Source organism: Passer montanus, unplaced genomic scaffold, assembly GCF_014805655.1.
Source record: "Passer montanus isolate IOZ18808 unplaced genomic scaffold, ASM1480565v1 scaffold154, whole genome shotgun sequence".
NCBI lineage: Eukaryota > Metazoa > Chordata > Aves > Passeriformes > Passeridae > Passer > Passer montanus.
This window is the reverse complement of record NW_024362494.1, coordinates 352,939-371,566: the sequence shown is the minus strand read 5'-3', so window position 1 is coordinate 371,566 and position 18,628 is coordinate 352,939. Positions and strand designations below refer to the sequence as shown.

General features: G+C 65.4%; 2 protein-coding genes across 3 annotated transcripts; one reads left to right on the top strand and one right to left on the bottom strand.

Annotated features, from left to right (window-relative positions):
* Positions 1-125: 125 nt before the first annotated feature.
* On the top strand, positions 126-9,832 carry TRIM46 (tripartite motif containing 46). 2 transcript variants are annotated; one of them, XM_039702221.1, is made up of 11 exons: positions 126-270; positions 2,258-2,513; positions 3,361-3,704; positions 4,185-4,328; positions 4,450-4,545; positions 4,669-4,922; positions 5,015-5,136; positions 7,539-7,838; positions 8,248-8,545; positions 8,632-8,830; positions 8,945-9,832. In XM_039702221.1, the coding sequence occupies exons 1-11, from the start codon at positions 208-210 to the stop codon at positions 9,005-9,007; spliced, it is 2,139 nt and encodes a 712-aa protein (XP_039558155.1). In that variant the 5' UTR covers positions 126-207; the 3' UTR covers positions 9,008-9,832. The 2 variants fall into 2 exon arrangements, with proteins under 2 accessions (XP_039558155.1, XP_039558154.1); XM_039702220.1 differs by having other exon boundaries at positions 8,632-9,832.
* Positions 9,833-12,133: 2,301 nt separating this feature from the next.
* MUC1 (mucin 1, cell surface associated) lies at positions 12,134-17,596 on the bottom strand. The gene is made up of 7 exons (XM_039702255.1): positions 16,105-17,596; positions 14,824-15,422; positions 14,406-14,479; positions 14,161-14,303; positions 13,809-13,927; positions 13,581-13,727; positions 12,134-12,651 (listed from the first exon to the last, which is right to left on the bottom strand). The coding sequence occupies exons 1-7, from the start codon at positions 16,145-16,147 to the stop codon at positions 12,577-12,579; spliced, it is 1,200 nt and encodes a 399-aa protein (XP_039558189.1). The 5' UTR covers positions 16,148-17,596; the 3' UTR covers positions 12,134-12,576.
* Positions 17,597-18,628: the final 1,032 nt, after the last annotated feature.

The window sequence follows — 18,628 nt, the reverse complement described above, 5'->3', positions numbered from 1 at the left end:
GCTCCTCGGGGGATGCTCGGTGGTGCGGCGAGAGCATCCCCGCTCCGCCACCCCCGCGCCGGTGCCGCCCCTCCGGTGCCTCCAGCGCCCGAGCATGCGCGCCGCCGCCCCCCGCGCTCCCCCCGGCTCCGCCGCTCCCTGCAACACACCGGGGCGATCGCGGCCGCCGCTGCCGCCGCCGCAGGCACGGGCGCGGGGAGCGGAGCCATGGCCGAGGGCGAGGACCTGCAGACCTTCACCTCCATCATGGACGCGCTCGTCCGCATCAGCGTGAGCGGCCGCGGTGGCGGCGGCGGGGCGGGCGGGGGTCCTCCGGGACCGGGTCGCCGTGGCAACGCGGCGGGGACTGGGGGGGAGGGCGATGCCCTTGAGGGGTGGGCGGGCAGCGGACCCGCACCCCGACTCACCGCAGCGACTCCCGGGGAGGGCTGTCTGTCGTCGGGACCCCCCCGCACCGAGCCGTGGTCGAGCCGGGGCACCGGGTGCGGGGAGGGCGGCCCCATCCCGGCCCGGTCCTGGCGCTGGTCCCAGCCGCGGGGCCGCTCCGGGCTGTGCCGTTCGTCCAGCCCCAGTCCCCATCCCTGCCCCCATCTCCATCCCGGCCCCCATCTCCATCCCGGCCCCCATCTCCATCCTGGCCCCCGTCTCCCTCTCCATCCCAGTTCCAGCCCCACACCCATCCCACTCCCCATCCCAGCCCTGGGCCCATCCTGGCACTATTCCCAGTGCTGGTCCTCATCCCCATCCCAGCCACCATCCCCCTGGGCCCATCCTGGTGCTGATCCCAGTGGTGGCCCCATCCCCATCCCTGCCAGTCCTGATATTGGTCTGATCCTGGGCCCAGCCCCAATCTCATCCCCACACCAGGCCTGGGTCCCATCCAGGTTCTGATCCCAGTCCTGGTCCTGATTCTGGCCATGCTGCTGCTGCCAGGCCTGATCCTGGCTCTGATGCTGGTCCCTGTCCTCATCATCCCCCCATCCCTGCTCCTGATGCTGGTCCTGGCTCTGGTGCTGCTCCCAGGCCTGATCCTGACCCTGCAGTGATCCCAGCCTCAGCCCCCAGCCCCATCTCAGTGCTGATCCTGGTTCTGAGCCTGCTGCTGCTCCCAGGCCTGATCCTGACCACGATGCTGGTCCTGGTGCCAGTGCTGGCCCCAATCCTGGTCCTGCTGTGGCCCCAGTCCCCATTCCCAGTCCAGCCTTGGGCTTCATCCTGGCATTCCTCAGACTGCTCCCAGGCCTGATCCTGGCCCTGCTGCTGATCCCAGCTCCATTCCTCATCGCAGTGGCAGCCCTGATCCTCATCCTGTTGCTGGTCCTGCTGTTTGTCCACATGCCGTCCCTGGTGCTGGTGCCAGGCCCCACCATGGCCCTGATGGTGTCCCAGTCCTTGTCTCCATCCCAGGTCCCAGTACTGGTCCTGGTCCTAGTCCTGGTGCTGATATCAGCCCTGATGCTGGTCCTGGCCCTGGTGCTGATATCAGCTCTGATGTTGATCCTGGCCCTGGTGTTGATTCCAGGCCCTGGTGCTGATCCCAGCCATGATCCTGGTGCTGATCCCAGCCCTGATGCTGATCCTGGCCCAGGTGCTGATCCTGGCCCTAGTGCTGGTCCCAGGCGCTGATCTCAGCCCTGATGTTGATCCTGTCCCTGATGTTAATCCTGGCCCTGGTGCTGATCTCAGCCCTGATGTTGATCCTGGCCCTGATGTTGATCCTGGCCCTGGAGCTGATCCTGGCCCTGGTGCTGATCCTGGCCCTAGTGCTGGTCCCAGGCGCTGATCTCAGCCCTGGTGTTGATCCTGTCCCTGATGTTGATCCTGGCCCTGGTGCTGATCTCAGCCCTGGTGCTGATCTCAGCCCTGGTGCTGATCCTGTCCCTGATGTTGATCCTGGCCCTGGTCCTGACCCAGATCCTGGCCCTGGTCCTGGCTCTGGTCCTGGTGCTGATCCTGTCCCTTGTGCTGGTCCTGGCCCTGGTGCTGGTGCTGGTCCTGGTGCTGGTTCTGGCCCAGATCCTGGTCCTGGTGCTGATCCTGTCCCTGATGTTGATCCTGGCCCTGGTACTGATCCTGGCCCTGGTGCTGGCCCAGATCCTGTCCCTGGCCCTTGTGCTGGCCCTGGCCCTGGCCCTGGCCCTGGTGCTGGTCCTGGTCCTGGCCCTGATCCTGGCCCTGGTGCTGGCCCCGGTGCTGCTCCCATCCGGTCCCGGCCCCGCTGTGTCCCCGGCGGGTGACGCTCCCGCTCTCTCCGCAGACCAGCATGAAGAACATGGAGCGGGAGCTGGTGTGCCCGGTGTGCAAGGAGATGTACAAGCAGCCGCTGGCGCTGCCCTGTACCCACAACGTGTGCCACGTGTGTGCCAGCGAGGTGCTGCTGCAGCACGGCCACCTGTACTGCGACCCCACCTCCGAGCCCACCTCGCCCGCGGCCACCCCCTCCACCCGCAGCCCCCGCCTGGGCCGCAGGGCTGTCCCCAAACCCGACCGGCTGGACCGCCTCCTCAAGTCAGGTGGGGCTGGAGGGGCTGCCAGGAGGGACAGCAGGGGGACAGCCATGGCTGGAGACAGCGGGGTGGCTGAGGGGATGGGGACAGGGGTGGCTGAAGGGGTTTGGGACAACTGGAGGGGATAGGGACAGGGATGGCTGGAGGGGTTTGGGACAGCCAGAGGGGATGGGGACAGGGGTGGGTGGAGGGGTTTGGGAGAATTGGAGGGGATGGGAACAGCTGGAGGGGACAGAGATGGCTGGAAAGGACAGGGATGGCTGGAGGGGTTTGGGACAACTGGAGGGGATGGGGACAGGGATGGCTGGAGGGGTTTGGGAAGCCAGAGGGGATAGGGACAGCTGGAGGGGACAGGAGTGGGTGGAGAGGAGAGGGAAGGGATGGTTGGAGGAGATGGGGACAGGGATGGCTGGAGAGGACAGGGATGGCTGGAGAGGATGAGAACAGAGATGGCTGGAGGGGACAGGGATGGATGGAGAGGACAGGGATGGCTGGAGGGGACAGGGATGGCTGGAGGGGACAGGGATGGCTGGAGGGGACAGGGATGGCTGGAGGAGAGGGGGATGGCTGGAGGGGACAGGGGTGGCTGGAGTGGATGAGGACAGGGATGGCTGGAGGGAACAGGGACAGATGGAGGGGACAGGGATGGATCGAGGGGACAGGGATGGATTGAGGGGAGGTGAATGGCTGGAGGGGATGGCAGAGGGAATAAGAGCAGAGGGGGATGAGGATGGCTGGAGAGGACGGGGACAGGGATGGCTGGAGGGGTTGGGAGCAGGGACAACAGGAAGGGATGCAGGTGGGGATGGGGCTTTTTGCCCTGCTGACCCCCATCCCTGCTTCCCTCCCACAGGCTTTGGCACCTACCCGGGGCGCAAGCGGGGCGCCGTGCACCCCCAGACCGTCAGCTTCCCGTGCCCCGCGTGCCAGCGGGACGTGGACCTGGGCGAGCGGGGCCTGGGCAGCCTCTTCCGCAACCTGACCCTGGAGCGCGTGGTGGAGCGCTACCGGCAGACCATCAACATCAGCGCCGCCATCATGTGCCAGTTCTGCAAGCCCCCGCAGCTGGAGGCCACCAAGGGCTGCACGGAGTGCAAGTCCAGCTTCTGCAACGAGTGCTTCAAGCTCTACCACCCCTGGGGCACGCAGAAAGCCCAGCATGAGCCCACGCCCCCCACCCTCACCTTCCGCCCCAAGGTGGGTCCTCCTTATCCTTATCCACCTTAATCCTCCTGATTGAGGCTGAAAGAGTTGGAATTGTTCAGCCTGGAGAGGAGAAGCTTTGGGGTTGCCGAATTGTGGCCTTGTGTCTGAAAGGAACTTTTGAAAGGGTGGGGGAAGACTGTTTACAAGAGCCTGGAATGACAGGACAAAGGGCAGTGGGTTCAGATTGAAAGAGAGTAAGTTTAGGTTAGATATTAGGAAAAAATTCTTGCAGTGAGAGTGGTGTGGTCCTGGAACAAGGTGCCGTGGAAGTGTTCAAGGCCAAGGTGGGGCTCTGAGCAATGGGGTCTGGTTGAGGATGTCCTGCTCGTGTCAGGCAGATTAGAACAAGATGATCTTCCAGGTCCCTTTCCAACCCCAACCATTCTGTGACTCTGAGATCCGGGGTGCAGGGCTGGGACTCTGGGGGGTGAGGGGGGTGCAGAGCCCTGCTGAGCCCCACTGTGCCTGCAGGGGCTGATGTGCCCGGAGCACAAGGAGGAGGTGACTCACTACTGCAAGACCTGCCAGCGGCTGGTGTGCCAGCTCTGCCGCGTGCGCCGCACCCACACCAGCCACAAGATCACCCCGGTGCTCAGCGCCTACCAGGCCCTCAGGGTAAGGGCTCCTGGGGCCAGGCTGGGGCTCTGTGGGGAATCGGGGGCACCACAGAGCCCCAGTGCAGATGGGAGGTGTGGGGTGGGAGCTGCTGGCGCCACATCTCATCACCTTCCTGCAGGAGAAGCTGACGAAGAGCCTCGCCTACATCCTGAGCAGCCAGGACACGGTGCAGACCCAGATTGCTGAGCTGGAGGAGACAGTGAAGCACACAGAGGTAAGGGCAGAGTGTCCCCATCTGTCCCTGAGCTGTCCCTAGGCAGGGGTGACACAGCCAGCCCAGTCCTCTCCAGTCCCAGGAGGTGCCACACGCTGACCCTGCCGTGTCTGTGCCCGGCAGGTAAACGGCTCACAGGCCAAGGAGGAGGTGTCCCAGCTGATCCAGGGGCTCTGTGCCATGCTGGAGGAGAAGCGGGCCACGCTGCTGCAGGCCATCGAGGAGTGCCAGCAGGAGCGGCTGGCCAGCCTGCACGGCCAGATCCGGGAGCACCAGGCCATGCTGGAGAACTCGGGCATGGTGGGCTATGCCCAGGAGGTGCTGAAGGAGACTGACCACCCCTGCTTTGTCCAGGCTGCCAAGCAGCTGCACAACAGGTACGGGCTGCGGGCACGGGGCTGCCAGGGCACGTTGGGACCCTCTGGTGCCCGAGGTGGCACCGTGACATCCTGGCTCCCCTGTGCTGCAGGATCCTCAGGGCCACCGACTCGCTGCAGAGCTTCCGTCCTGCAGCCAACGCCTCCTTCAGCCACTTCCAGCTGGATGTCAGCAGGGAGCTGAAGCTGCTCACTGACCTGGCCTTCATCCGAGGTAAAGGCACCGGGACCCGGGCACCGGCTGTGCCCCGTGCCAAGGCACAGCCCCTGCGGGCAGAGCCCTGCCCGCCTCGGAGCTGCAGCTCGGCCACAGTGCCCAGGGCTGCTCGCGGATCTGCCGGTGCCCCCTCCCCGTCAGGGACAGCCCCCGCCCCAGCAGCCCCCAGAGATACCCCTGCCCTGCCCTGAGCCAGGGCGTCCAGGCCAGGGGCAGGCAGGCAGGGCCGTGGTGCCAGGTGAGGGCAGCAGCAGTGCCGCAGGGTGAGTACGGAGCTGCCCCGCTGCCGGGCAGGCGCTTCCCGCCGGGCAGGAGCCGCGTGGCCCTGCCAGACCCGCTGGCGACACGTTTCAGACCTGCTTCTACCTCTCTTTGTTTATAGGCTGCGGCCGCTGCCGAGGCGTCACCGAAGTAACTGAGGCAAGTCACACCCCTGCCCCAGAGCCGCCCCGCTCTCTCTTCCCATCCCTCCATCCCTCCATCCTGCTCCCACCCCTGGCCCCGCTCCGCCGCCATCCTCCATCCCCATCCTGCCCGCCGGCGCTGGCAGCCGGTGGCTCTGCCTCCTCCATCTGCCACTCCTCCTGCCCTCCCACCCCCTCTCGCCACACTTCCATCCCCATCCTCCCCCCATTTCCATCCCCCCACCTTAATCCTCCTGATTGAGGCTGAAAGAGTTGGAATTGCCTTCCTTGCCCCTTTTCTGTCCCCTCTCACCCCATTTCCATCCCCTTCCTTGCCCCATTTCTGCCCCCTCTCGCCCCATTTCCATCCCACTCTCGCCCCATTTCTGTCCCACTCCTTGCTCCATTTCCGTCCCCTTCCTTGCCCCTTTTCTGTCCCCTCTCACCCCATTTCCATCCCCTTCCTTGCCCCATTTCCGCCCTTCTCACCCCATTTCCATCCCCTTCCTTGCCCCTTTTCTGTCCCCTCTCACCCCATTTCCATCCCCACTCCTTGCTCCATTTCCGTCCCCTTCCTTGCCCCTTTTCTGTCCCCTCTCACCCCATTTCCATCCCCTTCCTTGCCCCATTTCTGCCCCCTCTCACCCCATTTCCATCCCACTCTCACCCCATTTCTGTCCCACTCCTTGCTCCATTTCCACTCCCTTCCCTGCCCCATTTCCGCCCCTCTCACCCCATTTCTGTCCCCTCTCACCCCATTTCCATCTCCTCTTGCCCTGTTTCCATTTTCTTCCTCACCCCATTTCTGTCCCCTCTCGCCCTGTTTCCATCCCCTTCTTCACTCCATTTCTGTTCAACTCTCACCCCGCTTCTGTCCACGTCCTCACCTCACTTCTGTCCCATTCATCACCCAATTTTCTGCCTCCTCCTCATCCCATTTCCACTCTCCCTTGCTCCATTTCAACCCCATCCCTGCCCTGTTTCCACTTTCTTCTCATCCTGTTTCCATTCCCCCACTTTCTGTTTCCATCCATCCCACCCCGTTTCCAGCCCAGTCTCACCCCATTTCCATCCCTGTCTCACCCCATTTCTCACTCCATTTTTATTCTCTCCTTGCCCCATTTCCACCCTTCTTCTCGTTCCATTTTCTTCCCCCTCTTGTCCCATTTCCATTCCCTTTCTTGCTCCATATTTGTCCCCTCTTCACACCATTTATGTCTACATTTCTGCCCCATTCATGTTTTTGTCTGCACCCCATTTCTCTCCCACTTTCACCCCATTTCCCTCTTCTTCCTCAATCTACTTCCACCCGTTTCCTCACCCATTTCTTTCCCCCCTCGCCCCATTCCCATCTGCCTCCTCACCCCAATTCCATCCTGCTCACCTCATTTCTTTCCCTTTCGTCATCCCATTCCCACTTGCCCTTGCCCCATTGCCATTCTCCTTCTCTCTGTATTTCCATCCTACTCTCACCCCGTTTCTGTCCTCTTCCTGTCCCATTTCCATCCCTCTCCTTGCCCCATTTCTACCTCCCTCATCATCCTGTTTCCTTTCTCTTCCTTGCCCCATTCCCATCCTTTCCTTACCCCTCTTCCTCCTGCCACTCTTCATCTCTCCTCCCCACCCTTCCTCTGTTCCTGCCAGTACCTTCTGCCACCCTTCATCCCCATCTCCTCCTCCTCCTCCTCTCCTGCTGCCTCCACTCTCTCTCTCTCTCTCTCTCTCTCTCTCTCTTTCTCTCTCCTCCCTCCTGACTTGCACTCGGCCTGTCTGGTCCCTGGAGCCCCACAGCAGCAGCTCCTCTGTCTCCCTGACTCTCGCTCTCCTCCGGTGCCGACACACGCTCCTCCGCAGTCAGACCCCTCTAGACTCCGCTGGTTGTGCGTCCGTCCGTCCGTCCGGAATCCCGGAATGCCCCCTCCCTGCGTCCGGCCGCCTCCCTGCCCTCGGGGTGAGGGATGCTGCCTGACGCGCCGCTGCCGCCTCTCCCCGCAGCGCCCGAGGCCCCCGTCATCGACACGCAGCGCACCTACACCTACGACCAGATCTTCCTGTGCTGGCGGCTGCCGCAGCACTCGCCGCCCGCCTGGCACTACACCGTGGAGTTCCGCAAGACCGACGCCAAGGCCAAGGGGCTGAAGCTGTGGCAGCGGCGGGAGGAGGTGAGGGGCACCTGCGCCCTCGTCGAGTACCTGGACACCGACAGCGTCTACGTGCTCAGGGTGAAGGGCTACAACAAGGCGGGTTTCGGGGATTACAGCGAGGACATCTACCTGCACACGCCACCCGCCCCAGGTGAGAGGGGTGGGATCGCGTCGGGGTCACCAATTGTCACCAAAGGTGATGTAGAGACTCCATCACCAGAAGGCATGAAAAAAGGCACTTTATTACCAGAAATCTACAGCGATGGACCTAAGACCTGGTTGGCCTTTAGGAATCTTCTCTCACCTGTTGGTCAAGAAGGGACAACTCCTTCTTGTAGATGTCTTTGACGAACAGAGATTGCCTGCTAGGTGCAGAGATTGAGACAATAATTGTTTTAATTCTTTCTCTGAGCTTTCTCACAGCTTCCCAGAAAAACCCAGGGAGAACTATATCTCTGTCTGCTCAGAGGATGTGTGATGACCACAGATGGGTGCTTGGACCAACACGGGACGCCCCACTGCACTGCGCTGCTCACTTTTCTCCTCTTTGCTCCCCACAGTCCTCAACTTCTTCCTGGACAACCGCTGGGGCTTCAACCGGGACCGGCTGGCCATCAGCAAGGACCAGCGCGCGGTGCGCAGCGTGCCCGGCATCCCCATGCTCTTCGCCGCTGAGCGCCTGATGACCAGCTGCCACCTGTCCATCGACCTGGTCATCGGCGACGTGGCCATCACCCAGGGCAAGAGCTACTGGGCCTGCTGCGTGGACCCCAGCTCCTACCTGGTTAAGGTGGGCGTGGGGCTGGAGAGCAAGCTGCAGGAGTGGTTCCAGGTGCCGCAGGACGTGGTGAGCCCCAGGTGAGCTTGGGGGGGTGCAGGGTTTGTTGCTACCTCCCCGGCAGGCTCTGGGGTGTGGGTGGACTCACCCTGTCCCGCCTCCGCAGGTATGACCCCGACAGCGGCCACGACAGCGGGGCAGAGGACACGACGGTGGAGGCACCTCCTCCCTACGCCTTCCTCACCATCGGCATGGGCAAGATCCTGCTGTCGCACGGCTCGGCCCTCACGTCCCGCGACCCCAACGGCTGCACCGTGCCCCTGCCCCCGCGCATCGGCATCTGCCTGGACTACGAGCAGGGCAAGGTGAGCTTCTACGACGCCGTGTCCTTCCGCGAGCTCTGGGAGTGCGGCGTGGACTGCTCGGGGCCCGTCTGCCCCGCCTTCTGCTTCATCGGAGGGGGGGCCCTGCACCTCCAGGAGCTGGTGGCCAACAAGCAGGAGAGGAAAGTGACCATCGGGAACTTCGCCAAGCTGGACTGAGCCACGCCCGCGCTCCCCACGTGCCCCCCGGGCACCCTGCAAAGCGCCAGGGGGACACAAGTGGCCAGGGAGCAGAGCAGAGCAGGGGTGGCCCCGGCCCTGCCACCACTGGGGACAGGCCAGGTGTTTGTTTTGTGGGATGGGGGGGACGGGGACAGCTTTGCCGTCCCCTCCTCGCCCTGTCCGCCTGCCCCTGGCTCCAGCTCGGCCCCAGGCTGCTCTGGGCTGGGGCTGTGGGCAGGGCTGGCAGAGGGTCAGCCCTGGAGATGGGTCAGGGAGGGGGACGGGGCTGCACAGGGAGGGGGGTGGAAGGTGACAGTGGGGTGACAGTGCAGGGGAGAGGCTGGGTGCTGGTTGGGGTGGGGGCGGCAGCTGGGGTGGGGGAGAGGGCGGGGGGGGAGGCTGGGCTGGAACAAGGTGTGAAGGTGTTTTGTAAAATGGCTCATTTTCAACGTGGCTCATCTGGGTGCAGCCAGGCACAGCCCCTGCACACAGCCAGCGTGGGGTCCCTCCCGTGGGCCCCTGGGCACCTCAGTGCTTGCTGCCTGCTCTGCCCTGTCCTTGGGGAGCAACGTGCCTGGCCAGCCCTGCACGTGGCCTCAGGGCCACGCTTGGCTCCTGTTACACCGCTCAGTGCCCAACCCATGGCCGGGGTGGGCTGGGCCTGCAGGGTCTGGATCTGACCCGCCAGGGAGCCCCAGCACCCTGGGGGCTGTGCCAGCAGTCCCACACCGGGGTCTGTCCGAGCTGCTGTCATTTCTCCTGGGTTCTGTTACAACAAACGCTGTATTTTCATGGTTTCCTACAATAAACTGCAGTGCCAGACTCGTCCAGAGCTCCCTGGCACAGGGGGCCCGTGGCACTGAGCTGTGCGTGGGGTCAGGGTGCCAGGGGACCAGGGGCCTTGGGTCTGGGTTGGCTGAGGGGTCACGGGGTTGTGGGGTCACAGGGCTGTGGGGTAGCAGGGCTGTGGGGCCATGGAGCTGTGATGTTTCAGGGCTATGGGGTCACAGGGCTGTGGGGTCTCAGGGTTTTGGGGTCTCAGGGCTGTGGGGCCATGGGGCTGTGAGGTTGAAGGGCTGTGAGGTTGTAGGGCTGTGGGGTCACAGGGCTGTGAGGTTTCAGGGCTGTGGGGCCATGGGGCTGTGGGGCTGCAGGGTTCTGGGTTCTCAGGGCTATGGGGTCCCAGGGCTGTGGGGTCTCAGGGCTATGGGGTCTTGGGGCTGTGAGGTTGCAGGGCTGTGGGGTCCCAGGGCTGTGGGGTCCCAGGGCTGTGAGGTTCCAGGGCTGTGGGGTCTCAGGGCTATGGGGTTTCAGAGCTGTGGGGTTTCAGGGCTGTGAGGTTTCAGGGCGGTAGGGTCACAGGGCTATGGGGTTTCAGGGCTGTGGGGCCATGGGGCTGTGAGGTTTCAGGGCAATGGGGTTTCAGGGCTGTGGGGCCATGGGGCTGTGAGGTTTCAGGGCAATGGGGTTTCAGGGCTATGGGCTCACAGGGCTATGGGGTCCCAGGGCTGTGAGGTTGCAGGGCTGTGGGGTCCCAGGGCTGCGGGGTCCCAGGGCTGTGAGGTCTCAGGGCTGTGAGTTTTCAGGGCTATGGGGTCTCAGGGCTGTGGGGTAGCAGGGCTGTGGGGCTGCAGGGCTGTGGTGCTGGGCTGGCCATGGGGCTGTGAGCCCAGGCTGTCCAGAGCACGTGTCCAGAGGCGTGCAGGGGACCGGGGCCATGGGGCCAGGCTGTCCTTTGGGCCATGGCCAGCAGGTGCTAACCCTGCCCAGCCCAGGCAGTGCTGACGTGTCAGGTCCTACCCGTGCTCTGCCTGCCCACATGGTCACAGCCACTCCGTCACACGGGGCTCCTGGAGGGGACATCTCTGGGCCAGAACAAACTCCCTCAGCACTGCTGGGGAGTGCCATGGGCAGCCAGTCCAGCCAGGGGGGCTGCTGGGTGCTGAGACCCCTTCTCAGAGTGGGTAAGGGGGCTGGACACCCCCAGCTGGGTACTCTGCATGGCAGCTGGAGGGGCCACAGGCAGGGCAGGGCCTTCCTGGGTGGGTGCCTCTCCCTGGAGGTCCCAGTCCCTGAGCTGGAAGGGGAGGGGGCTGCAGGGCTGAGCCCTGTGTGAACAGGCAACGCTTTGTAGGGCCCAGCCCTTCAAATCAGGCCCCTGCTCTGATCCCTGGGGCCCTGCCCAGGGCTGGGGGCGCTGAGAGGGGAAGCAGCAGTGCCAGGCACACCCCATCCCCTTTGGGGCTCTGTCCTAGGCACACGACCCCGTGCCCAGCTGGCAGAAAGGATCTGGGGCTGGGGGGTGCTCCACTGTGCCAGACCCCCCCCCAGTGCACCCCCCCAACCCCCCTGTTCTCCAGAGAGCCCCAGCCCCTTGCCTGCACCCCAGCCCAGCTCTGATAGCTCCCAGCACGTGCCAGGGCTCCTGGGCACCTGGCACAGCCACGGGCCCCACCCAGAGGCACATTCTGCGGCCGAGGGCTCCATCAGCTGCCCGCTGCTGGGCTGCTCCTGGGGCTGTGCCCAGCCAAGCTCTGGCTCCGTGCCTGTGACCACATGGGCTTTCTTTGGGGAAGGCTTGGTTTCCTTGTTTTTCTGCCTTTTCAGAGGTTGCCAAAACACTCCCAGTGCCCAGGAACAGGCCCAGCTCAAACTGGGGCTGCCAGGGGGCCAGCGCTGCGCTCCAGGGATGGCTGCTCCCAGGGTCTGTGCCCCGGTGCTGCCACACAGCCTGTCCTTCCAGCACCCCCAGAGCCTTTTTGGGGCTCACTGAGTGTTTGGAAGAGGCTGAGCCCGCAGGGGAGGGGAGCAGGATGTGCTGCATGCAGCCAGTGGCACACGTGCAGCTGCCCTGGCACATTCCGCCTGGGCAGCCACGGGGAAAGTGGGCATGGCAAACCAACCACACTAAATCACGGGCAGAAACCGAGCAGGAGGGGTGAGAGGGACGGTATCTAGCAGGACATGTCACATCCAGAGGCGTGCAGGGACCAGGGACACGGTGACACCCCCAGCACCGAGCCCAGCATTGCCTGGAATGGGAAACAAGAGCCACCACCCTGAGGTGGGTGACAGCCACGTCAGGGGGTCACTGTCCCAGAGAAGCCCCCCTGGCACACCACGGCGCAGCCCTGGGGACACACGGCTGCCCCCATCCTTTTATTTTATCTGTGATAAATACAGCCCGGCCGAGGAGCTGCCACCCCGCCGAGCCAAGCCCGGCACCAACACCCCGCAAACAGAGATATTTATATAAAACAACACCACAAAAAGAGCCATGGAATCGCAGCGGGAGCACGACCCCCGTCCTCCACCCCCGGCACGGAGCAGGGTTGCAAAGCCAAGCGAGTGCGGGGACCGCGGGGCGTGCGGGACCCTCCCTCGCCGCCGCCGGTCTCCGCTCATCCCGTTCTGTCACCTGCGCGAATCCGGCTGCTCCAGAAGCGCCCGGCTCCCGCTGCCCCCCGAGGGGCCGAGCAGCGCCGGGGGATGCGCTGCTCTCCCGGGGGCGGGGGGCTGCGGCCGCCCCCTCCCCTCGGCAGCCGCCCTCCTTCCCAGCGCGCCCCTCACAGGTTGTCGGAGCCGGCGGCGGGGTTGGTGTAGGTGAAGGTGCCGGACCTCGTGGTGCTGCCGCCGGCCACCTTCGGGGCAGGAAAAGCGAGGGGGTGTCAGGGCTGGGCTGAGCCCCCACCCCGGAGCAGCGCAGGATGAGCTGCGCCCTCTCCACTCAACTAAAAATGGCATCGTGCCACCGTGGTGGGCTCTGCCCCCCTTCCCTGGGCGCTGCGGGCACCCCCAGGGACACCCCGAGCCCCCCTCCCCGTGCGCGGGAGGAGCCGGCCGTGTTCCCGCACGATAAGCCGGCCTGGCGAGTGCGAAGGTAAATATTTAGCCAGGCCCCTGGTGTTTGCTCAGGGTGAGCTGCTCGCAGGGAGCCGCAGCAGCTGGACACGGCCCCCGCCCGCAGCCCCGCGTGGGGGGAGCGCGGGGCGGCCTCCCCCCCGAGCCCAGCATCGCCTCGGGGAGCCCGCTGCGCCTCCAGGCAGCTCCCGCTGCCACGGCAGCAGCTCCAGCTCCGCTCTGGGAGCTGGAGGAGGGATGCTGGCTGCGGGAATCACCTCCTCAGCCCCCATCAGCTCTGCAGTGCCTCAAACCTGCTCCCCACCCACGGGAGACCTGAGGGACCTGCGGGAGACCGGCTGGGACACAGCAGAGCAGGGGAAGGGGCAGGGTGGGCAGGCAGCGAGCCCCCGCTGGGGCGGGGCACGGGGAGAGGCTGCCCAAGGTCGCGGGGAGCTCCCCGGAGCCGGGCCGGGTCTGCCCGCGCCGGCCGCTGCTCCAGCCAGGCGTGAATGTCACTCTCAACTCCCGGCCAGGCTGGACGAGCTCCCCGCACTGCCATCTCCCCGCCCTGCCATCTCCCCACCCTGCCATCTCCTGCCCTCCCATCTCCCCGCACTGCCATCTCCCTGCCCTGCCATCTCCCCGCCCTGCCATCTCCCATCACCCCAGGGATGCCCCGCTGCTCTCTGCCCCCCTGAGTGCCCCGGGGTGGGGCTGTGGCTCTCACCTGGCTGTAGGGGTTGGGTTTGCTGTTGGGGGACACGTAGCGCCCGTGGCTCTGGTACTGCAGGTACTCAGCCATGGGGTGGTAGGAGTCCTTCTGGCTCAGCAGGTCCAGCTTGCCTCGGCTTTTCCGGCGGCAGGTGCAGGTGGACTTGGGGAGAGAGAGGGGGCAGAGCCTGGGGACGGGGACAGGGCATCAGGCAGCAGGACTGGGGTGGGGATGGGGCCTCACCATCAGGAGGAGACAGGTGAAGATGGTGAACAGCAGCAGGATGCTGACCAGCACCAAGAGAGCGATGGCCCAGTCCGGGATCATGGGTGCTGGGGCTGGGGATATCACTGCTGCAGAGCCTGAAAGGAGCAGAGCTGTGAGTGCACCACAGGCAGAACTGGGACAGAGCCCTGAGACGTCCCTGGGACAGGGTCTGAGCCCTGCCTGACACGGGCACTGGGAATGTGCACTAGTCCCACCCTCTGCAAGCCCCAGGCCCACCAAGCACCAAGCAGAGCCCCTGCCTCAACCAGGACAGGGCAATGCTTCTGGAGCCCCCCAGGCCCCATCCCCTCCCTCCACAGCCTCTCACTCTGGATGCTGTCCAGCTGCAGGCCCATGATGAAGCCGTTCTTGTCCAGGCTCTTCCTCAGGCGCTGCTCAGCAGCGTCAGCGGTGACAGCATCGCTTCCATTCCCAAACACGAGGGTGGACTGGACCTGCACCGAGCCTGGGCTGCACAGGAGGAGGCATCAGCACCCAGCCTGCCCCCCAGGGGCTGCAAACCAGGGGGATGCACTGCAGTACAGCAGCCCTGCTGGTGCTGCTGCTGCTCACCTGTACTGCAGCTCGCTGCACCCCGTGTAGGTCTGCGTGCCCATGCAGCCCGCACAGCCAAAGACGTGTTGGAACTGGAAGGAAGCATTGAGGTCACGGCCACCTCCCCACAGACACAGACAGACACCCCCCTTTCCTGTCTCCGTGCAGAAGTGGCAGAATGGATGCTCCAGGTGCTGCCATGGAAAGCCCCAAGGTGAGGGGGCTCCTTCTCAGCACACCTGGGGGTTCTGTCCCAAGGTGAGGGGGGTTCTTCCAGCACAGCTCTCTGCCCCAGGGTGAGGGGGCTCCTTCCCAGCACACCCGGGGGGTCTGCCCCAGGGTGAGGGGGCTCCTCTCCAGCACAGCTCTCTGTCTCAGGGTGAGGGGGCTCCTCCCCAGCACACCCAGAGCCTCTGCTGGCAGGGCCGGCACTCACCATGGTCAGCACGGTGCGGCTCAGGCTCCGGTACTCCGGCGATGCCGGGTCACGCAGGCTCTCGTTGAAGCTCCTGTTGATGATGCGGAAGGACAGTGGGACACGGACGAGCAGCTGGACGGCAGCAGGCAGCTGGGCTGAGGTTTTGCTGGGGTTGGGGCCACCCTGGGTGGGAGCTGTGCTGCCCTCTGACGTTATCTGGGTGGGAAAGACCTGAGCACTGGTGCTCCCGTTGCCTTTGGCGCTGCCGTGCACGGTGGTGGGAGCGGCAGAGCTGCTGTTGGTGCCAAAGGGGGGGACCCAGCCGCTGCTGTTTGAGGTGGCATTGGCATGGGGGACGGCTGGGCTGCTCTGGACAGGCACCACAGTGCCATTGGATGTGGCATTGCTCATGGAGTGGTTGCCAAACTGGAAGTTCGTGGTGTTTGTGCCAGGGAATGCAGTGGCGTAGGGGAAGACAGAGGTTTGGGGCCGGCTGGCCCGTGTGCTTTTGGGGAATATATTTGGCAACCCGGTGGTGGTCTCCGTGGTCATCTCCACGGTGGTGGTTTCAGTGGTTTCCATCTCCATGGTTGTCTCGGTGGTCATGGCACGGGTACCTGGAGGAAACCCCTGCAGTCAGTGGCTGCAGAACAGTCAGGGAAGGTTTCACCCAAAACAGCTCATCAGCTGGACACTGTGGGAAGTGCCACAACCCCCAGCAGTTGCCCACGAGGCTAAGGAGACCTTCAGCAACACCCCAAGATCGGGAACTTGTGGCACCACTGAGGGTCCAGGTGGCACTGGCACCTGTGCCGTGCCCAGCCCTGCAGTCCCTGGGATGTCCCTGACATGCTGGGGGCCACCCAATAGAGCCCCCCTTGCTGTGGGTGCCAGGCTGGGGTGCCCCCATGCCCTCCAGACCTGCCTGGCCTGGCTGGGGGCCAGCACAGGCAGCTCCCGGGCAGGTTCCCAGCGGCTGCTGCAGGAGCCGGCGGCACTGGAGGAGAGCCCGGGGTCGGGGTGCTCACCGGGACACACCTGCATTCCAGCCCGCAAGCCCCGGGCACAGCCTGCTCCGGCTGGTCCCGGCACAGCCCAGCCCTCGGCCGAGCCCTTCGGACACGGCAGAGCCCCCAGGCACCGAAATTCCCGGGCACAGCCAGCCCCGGGGCGCTGCACCCCGGAGCCAGAACGGCGACAATGTCCCTGCTGCCAGGATGCCACTGGCTCCAGTATCCCCCGGTCCTTGCTTTGAAAGGGATCCTGTTCTGCTCCCCCTGCCCGCCCCCAGCCCCTCACCTGTGCCCAGCACCAGCAGCAGCAGAAAGGCAGGGAACGCCATGGGGCTTGTCCGGGGGGTCCCGGCGCCTCTCGGGGCTCGGCAGCGGCTGCTCTCCCGTTAGCTGGTGGCACACCAGTGCAGGGATCCGGAACTGGCAGCTCGACAGCGGCCTGAGCTTTATAGAGCACCTGGGGCAGGTGGGGAGGCCCCGCCCCGCCGCCGGCTCCGGGCAGGGGGGGTCGTTCTGCCCCGCTTGGCACAGGGGTGCCACCCCGCCCGTGGGGTCCCTGCAGCATCAGCCTCCCAGGATGGGTCTCTCGCACTCCCCTGGCTCAGGGAGACACCGCTGGCACCGCTGTGCCACGGGCGGACCCAGCCTCGGGTGGGCACAGGATGGCACAGCAGCCGGGCATCCTGGGGTGGAGGCAGCAGCAGCATCTGCCGGGCTCCCTGGGCTGAGCCACGGGCGCCAGGAGCTGGTGGGGGGCACGGGGGGGACACGGAGCCCCCCAGCCCCTCGTGCAGGGGGGGCCTCATCCTCTGGCTCAGCCCAGGGTTAATCATTAGCGCTGGTCATCGCCTCGCCCTGCGCTCAGATAAACACCGGTGACCCCCCCGAAATGCTTACGCAGCTACAGCCCAGGGCCCCACCACATCCCAGCACCTCCCAGTAAGCTCCCTCCAGGTGCCAGGGCCCCCCAGCAGGCACAAAGCCCCATCCCCAGTCAGCACACGGGTGATGCCAGGTGCTGGGTGCCAGTGCCCCACCCCAGAGTAACGGGCACCGCCCGTGCCTGGGCAGGTGACACGTGCTCCTGGCACCGATGGGCATCAAGAGCTACTGGGGAGTGGTCCCACTCGGCCCCCGCCCTGCAGAAATCCCTGGGAGAGCCCCAGTCTCTCAGGAGGGTGCTGATTCCTGGGGGGGTCCCAGTTCCTGGGGAGGTCGTGGTCGGGCTGCCCACACTTGGCTCCTGGCCAAAGTGCCACCCCAGCCACGCCAAAGGTGAGGTGGTGCCGAGAAGGGGAGCAGAGAGGGGGAACCCTCCGTGCTGCAGTGATTGAGGGTGAGGCATGGGTGGCAGTGCAGGTGCAGTGGGACCCTGCAGCACTCTGCTCCCCCCACAGTGCCCACAGCCTTGGCAAGCCAGGCCACGTGCAGGCAGGATGCAGGCAGCACCTCTGGGCAAACATTTCCTTCCCAAAAGGCCTCACCACGGGAATGGCTCTCCCCGTGCAGTGATGCTGGCCCCTGCTGCCCTCTGCTCCAGCCCTAATCCCGCTCCCCACTCAGCTCTGGGGGCTTTCCAGAGCCTCCCCTGCCCCCCAAAGTGAGGGCTGCAGTTTTCCTCCTGCAGACACCCACAGAGGACACGCTGTGTGGGGGGCTCAGGGGCAGGAGGGTCCCAGCAACTGCTCTCACCCACCAGTCCTGGGAGCAGGGGCCATGTGCCCACCCTGTCCATGCCCAGTGGGTGCCATGTGCCCAGCCTGTCCATGCCCAGTGCATTCCCTGTGCCCACCCTGTCCATGACCAGTGGGTGCCATGTGCCCAACCTGTCCATGTCCTGTGGATCCTCTGTGCTCACCCTGTCTGTGTCGGGTGTATCCCCTCTGCCCACCCTGCCCATACCCGGTGGATCCTCTGTGTCCACCTTGTCCGTGCCTGGTGGATCCACTGTGCCCACCCTGCCCGTGCCCGGTGGATCCCCTATGTCCCCCTTGTCCGTGCCCGGTGTATCCCCCTGTGCCCACCCTGTCCGTGCCCAGTTGATCCCCTCTGCCCACCCTATCCATGCCCGGCGGATCCCCTGTGTCCGCCCTGTCCATACCCAGTGGATGCCCTGTGTCCGCCCTGTCCATACCCAGTGGATGCCCTGTGTCCGCCCTGTCCGTGCCCGGTGGTCCCGGCTCTCCCCGTGCCCGGCTCGGGCGGTGGCCCCGGAGCTGCGGCGCTCCCTGGCGGGCGCAGCCCCACACAACGCTCCCGCCGCGCACCGGCACCGGGACCAGAACCGGGACCGGGAGGGGCAAGGGGACCTCTACTGGGGTGAGACCGGGAGAGAGACAGGGACTGGGACTGGAGCGAGAGCGGAACCGCTGCTGGGAACAGACCGGGAGCGGCACCGGGAGTGGACCGCAGTAATGCAGAGCGGAGTGAGACCGACACTGGGGCGAAACGGGAGCGAGAGAGGGAGCAGGAGACAGAGCAGGAGCGGAGCGGGAATGGAACCGGGAAGGGTACCGGACCGGGAGCAGAAGAAGGACCGGAACAGGAACGGGAACCGCGGTCGCCCCTCGCAGCACGGGGGCGCGGGAGGAGGCGCTCAGTGGCCAGCGGTGATTTCACCTGTCCCGGTACTCCCGGGGGGAGCCAGCTGCCCAGAGAGGCACGGGCCCCGGCCCCGGTCCCGTTCCCAACACCGGAGGGCAACCCCGCGTTGCCCTTTTAAGAGGGGCCCGGTGCCGCCGCGCCCATTGTCGCCGCCGCCGCCGCGGGGCGGGGGGGCCGGGCCGGTGCCGGGGCCGCGCGCTCATCTC

Coding starts and splice junctions, on each gene's coding strand:
- TRIM46 (XM_039702220.1), top strand. CDS start 208: ATGGCCGAGGGCGAGGACCTGCAGACCTTCACCTCCATCATGGACGCG. Junction 2,514..3,360: donor GGACCGCCTCCTCAAGTCAG/GTGGGGCTGGAG, acceptor TCCCTCCCACAG/GCTTTGGCACCTACCCGGGG. Junction 4,329..4,449: donor GCGCCTACCAGGCCCTCAGG/GTAAGGGCTCCT, acceptor ACCTTCCTGCAG/GAGAAGCTGACGAAGAGCCT.
- MUC1 (XM_039702255.1), bottom strand. CDS start 16,147: ATGGCGTTCCCTGCCTTTCTGCTGCTGCTGGTGCTGGGCACAG. Junction 15,423..16,104: donor GCTGCTGGTGCTGGGCACAG/GTGAGGGGCTGG, acceptor GGTTTCCTCCAG/GTACCCGTGCCATGACCACC. Junction 14,304..14,405: donor TGCAGCGAGCTGCAGTACAG/GTGAGCAGCAGC, acceptor CCTCCTGTGCAG/CCCAGGCTCGGTGCAGGTCC.